This window comes from Sciurus carolinensis, chromosome 2 (assembly GCF_902686445.1).
Source record: "Sciurus carolinensis chromosome 2, mSciCar1.2, whole genome shotgun sequence".
NCBI lineage: Eukaryota > Metazoa > Chordata > Mammalia > Rodentia > Sciuridae > Sciurus > Sciurus carolinensis.
Genome location: NC_062214.1, coordinates 120,877,224 through 120,881,922, shown reverse-complemented (window position 1 = coordinate 120,881,922; position 4,699 = coordinate 120,877,224). Strand labels below are relative to the sequence as shown.

The following is a 4,699-nucleotide window of genomic DNA, read 5'->3' as shown; positions in this document are numbered from 1 at the left end:
GATGTCACAGTAAATATCCAGAAATTCTTGAGAGGGAAAAGAAAGTGTAAAAAAGACAAAACAAATGTCTGCTTGTGGAATAAAAGGAAAGATATCCATTTTTCTGCATATCTTACAAAATTTCTTTCTCTTCTTACAAAATCACTCTCCTCTTCATTATCTAGCTCTTTGATTTATATGTTCTTTGAGTCAATTCAATGATTTTAAACTAAGACTTTCTGACCCAAGAAAGGAGTAGCAGCATAAATGAGGAATGCACAGAGTCAGCATCTCAGATTCTGATTCTTCATCATGTTCTATCCACAGGTGGTTCAAAACCAGCTCTTATGACCACAGCAATGGATGGACTGAATGGCTCTGTGGTTTCTGAGTTTGTGCTGCTGGGACTCTCAGGTTCTTGGGAAACTAAAGTTATCCTCACACTGACATTCTCCTTGCTCTACTTAGGGATCATCTTGGGAAATCTCTTCATTGTCTTTTTGGTAATTGCTGATTCTCACTTACATACTCCTATGTACTTCCTGCTGGTCAACCTATCCTTCAATGATGTGGGACTTTCCTCCACCACAGTTCCCAGGATGATCTGTGACCTGTTAAAGGAACACAGAGCAATTTCCTTCCAAAGCTGTATGATACAGACATGCTTCATCCATGCCTTTGGAGGAACAGAAATGGTGCTGCTCATAACCATGGCATTTGACAGGTATGCAGCCATCTGTAAGCCTCTCCACTACTTGACCATTATGAGCCCCAAAACATGTGTTCTATTGATAGTCATGAGCTGGGTAATGGGAGTGATCCATGCTATGGCTCAGTTTTCATTTGTTATCAATTTGCCTTTTTGTGGTCCTAATGAAATAGACAGCTTTTGTTGTGACTTTCCCAGGATCATACAGCTTGCCTGCTCAGATGCAGCCAAGTTTGAGTTTGTTATCACTGCCAACAGCGGCCTTATAACCATAGGCACCTTCTTCTTGCTTCTCCTTTCCTATGTCTTCATTTTGGTCACTGTCTGGAAACGTTCCTCTGGGGACTTATCCAAGGCTCTTGGCACACTCTCAGCTCATATGACTGTGGTGGTTCTATTTTTCACTCCATGCATATTTATCTATTTGTGGCCTTTCCCCACATCATCAGTTGACAAATACATGTTTATTGTTGACTTTGCTATCACCCCAGCCTTGAATCCTGTCATCTACACATTGAGAAACAAAGATATAAATTTAGCAATACAAAGACTGAGCAAACGGGGTCATCATGACAGATTCTGCAGACTAGTCTATTGTTGAGAGCTCAGGAACTACATTGACCTGTGTGTTGGACACCTCCATATAGGCATCTGGTCTTTAATGTGCTCAATTGAAAGTGGCATCTGCCTTGCTGGCCTGCTCCTATTCATGCTAGATGTATGACTGTTCCTCCTGTAAAGAATTTGCTCAGTGCTTTCTGCTAAATCAGAAATGAGGCTACTGAATTAAGGGACTTTTGTTTTTCATTTGTTTCTTTGTTGGTTTGTTTTAGGACACAGAAACAATGAATATAAACAAGGTCCTATAATATAACTTGTAATCACTTCATCATAGAATATAATGAAATCCCCCCTGATTCCCACAGAGTTTGCAAGTACCTTCAAACTTAAATTGTTGAATATCAGGAAATATTACAATGACTAATTACATAGGTGGGACTAGTAGATCTATTTAGTTATTTAGATCAATTCCCTCCAAATGAAACTGAAGACAAAATTTTTTTCAAAGTTTCCTCTTTCTTTTTCTTTCATTGTTAATTAAGCACATTACATAATGTAACAAGTACCTACAAAACCAGCTCCAAAACAATATCGAGGGTTTGACAATAAATAACTTTCAACTATCACCTTCACCTCCCCATTTGGCTATTTCCTTGCTGAGACAAAATTTAATGGTAAGATTTATTTGGAGGCTAATTTTAGGACCCATCAGAGGAAAATGATACTGAGAAGGGAAGCAGGCACAAGTCTCAATTGGCCTCTAGTAGACTAACTAGATGTTGCAGTTTAATATTTTCCAACTGAAGAACAAGGGATTGAGAGTGGTTCCTCACTTTGAAGGGTGCATTGCTTCTTGGGCATGTCCTGTCTTTCTCACACAAAGTATTCATAGCATTTTAAAAAGAAATTGTGTAAGGCACAATTTCTGCTGTTTGAAGTAAAGAAACATCACTGATAAAAGGTTACCACTCTCTCTTAGTATTGCTTTGTTTTTTACAGAAGTGTAGATTAAATATCATTGCTATCTTTACATAATACCAACAAAGGTGTTAGCCTGAAGACTTCTGTTCTTTGAGGAACGTCTGTGGTTCTCTGCTTTGTGTAAGTCTCATATAAACCAGAAGTGCAAGGTGTGCCTTCCACCATGAGCATGGTTCAACAAGTCAGTGATCACCTATGGTGTCAGCAAGCATGTTGGTAGCTGATTTCATCTCACATCAACACAACTCATCTGACATTGATATGACAGGAATCATCATTTTAGTTACACTTAAGAAATTATAGTTATAAACCAAAGTAACATTTCTCACTACCACCAAAAAAAATTCAATGAACTCAAAGACTTTTTCAAATATACTCTACTTTCCTGTGTAGATTCATTGTAATTGATTCTCCGTGTGCTTTGCTTTTTCAGTTGAGAAAAGACACACTACCTTATGATGCTTTCAATTTAGGAAACTCAGAAACCAAGATGTCCCAACCAACTACTGTTCTATCCAGCATACCCACAACACAGATCTCTAAAGTTTACCACCCCAGATGCTACCCTCTGCAGTAAATGCGTCCCAAACGACAACAGTACTCTCCAATCACAGTGTCCCGAAAAAATTGTTTCTTTTTCACTGGATGTCAAATATATTTCAGGCCCTAATGAGAATTTAGAATCAGAATTATTCACATAGAAGAATGTGATCACTTATAAGATATTACAGACACACAGCTAACACTCTATAGTAATGTGTTGGACTGTTTATTTCCCTAGCTTCCTCACATTTAAAGGAAATTTTGATAAATTCTTTTTTTTTTAATTTTTGTATTGGTACTTTGTAGTTACATGTAATACTGAGATTCATTGTGATGTGTGCATATGTGAATATGATGTATTTTGGCCAGTGTCATTCTCCATTACCTGATTTCAAATCCCTCCTCTCTCACACCATTCCACATCCTCTACTTGACTGATCTCCTTCTTTTTAGGAGATCTCTTTTTCTCTCTCATCTCTCTCTAGCTTCCACATAATGAGAGAAAACATATAACTTGACTTTCTCAGTCTGGTTTATTTCCTTTAATAACCCCAAAACACATCCATTTTCCTGCAAGTGACACAATTTCATTCTTCTTTGTGACTAAGCAAAACTCCATTGTGTATATGTGGTACGTTTTCTTTATCCAATCATCCAGTGAGTGAAACCTAGGCTGGTTCCATATTTTGGCCACTGTGAATTGCGCTGCTATAACCAAGGATATGCATGTATTGCATGCATGTCTGCATGTATGTTGACTTTAATTCTTAAGGATAATAACTGAGCAATGGTACAACAGGACCATGTAATGGTTCCATTCCTACACTCTTGAAGAACCTCCAAACTGATTTCAAGACTCATTGTCCTCACTTACAATCTTCCTAGCAGGGTATATGTGAGTAACACTGCCTTAAGGTGAGCACACAGGCAAGAGATGTGGGATAATCCACAGAGCTCAGGGTCTCTGTCACCTGATGTGTATAGTTGGTTCTAGTCTGTGCTCCACAAACATGTCCATTAAATCCCATTTTCTTCTCTACTGAAAGTTGGGTCCTTCAACACATAAAATTACCTAATTTCAGCAGCATCCTATCACCTTTGCCATCTGTCAGTTGTTTGGGACAGAAGGAATCTACCATGGTATTATGGTAAGCACACACAAATTTAGAAAAAAAAATACTTAAGACAATGCATTAACACTATATTAAATAACTTATAGATCCTTACGTCATATGGATATTGACCACTGGTTTCATCTTTTTGAGTATAATTCCTTATAAGACATATTTTTAAATATGCTTTAAATCACTGGACACAACAAACTTACTCTTAGCTATTTCCCTAAGTAAATCAAAATGATACGTGACATCAGTATTTCAGTGTTTACACAATTCTATTCTGAATGAGTATGAATTGTACTAACCCTTAAGTGCTAAAGTGGGGATAAGTGGAAGTGGGAGAAGTGGAGAGAAGTGGAGAGAATGGGAATACAGTGGAATAACACTTAGCAGCAACACAAAACACTAGTGCTCAGCATCACACAGATCCATCTCAGTTGCAATAAGACACCTACACACAGAAGGGAACACACTGTATGATTTGCAAGTAGTAAAAGAAAAACAGGATGGCAACTTACTCCTCTCACAATGCCAATTATCAAAAAGCAAAGAGAAAACTGGAGAATATCATGCTAAGTGAGATAAGCCAATCTCAAAAAACCAAAGGATGAATGATATTGCTAATAAGTGGATGATGACACATAATGGGGAGTGGGAGGGGTTAGTGTTAGGGTTAGAGTTAGGGTTAGGGAGGGGTGCAAGAATGAAGGAAGGAAGGACTGTACAGAGGAAAAAGAGGGGTGGGAGGGGTTGGGCGGAAGGGAAAAAAATAACAATGAATCAAACAACATTACCCTATGTAAATTTA

General features: G+C 37.9%; 1 protein-coding gene across 1 annotated transcript; it reads left to right on the top strand.

Moving 5' to 3' along the window:
• The first annotated feature begins 338 nt into the window (after positions 1-338).
• On the top strand, positions 339-1,289 carry LOC124976446 (olfactory receptor 4F15-like). The gene has a single exon (XM_047539319.1). The coding sequence runs from the start codon at positions 339-341 to the stop codon at positions 1,287-1,289; it is 951 nt and encodes a 316-aa protein (XP_047395275.1).
• Positions 1,290-4,699: the final 3,410 nt, after the last annotated feature.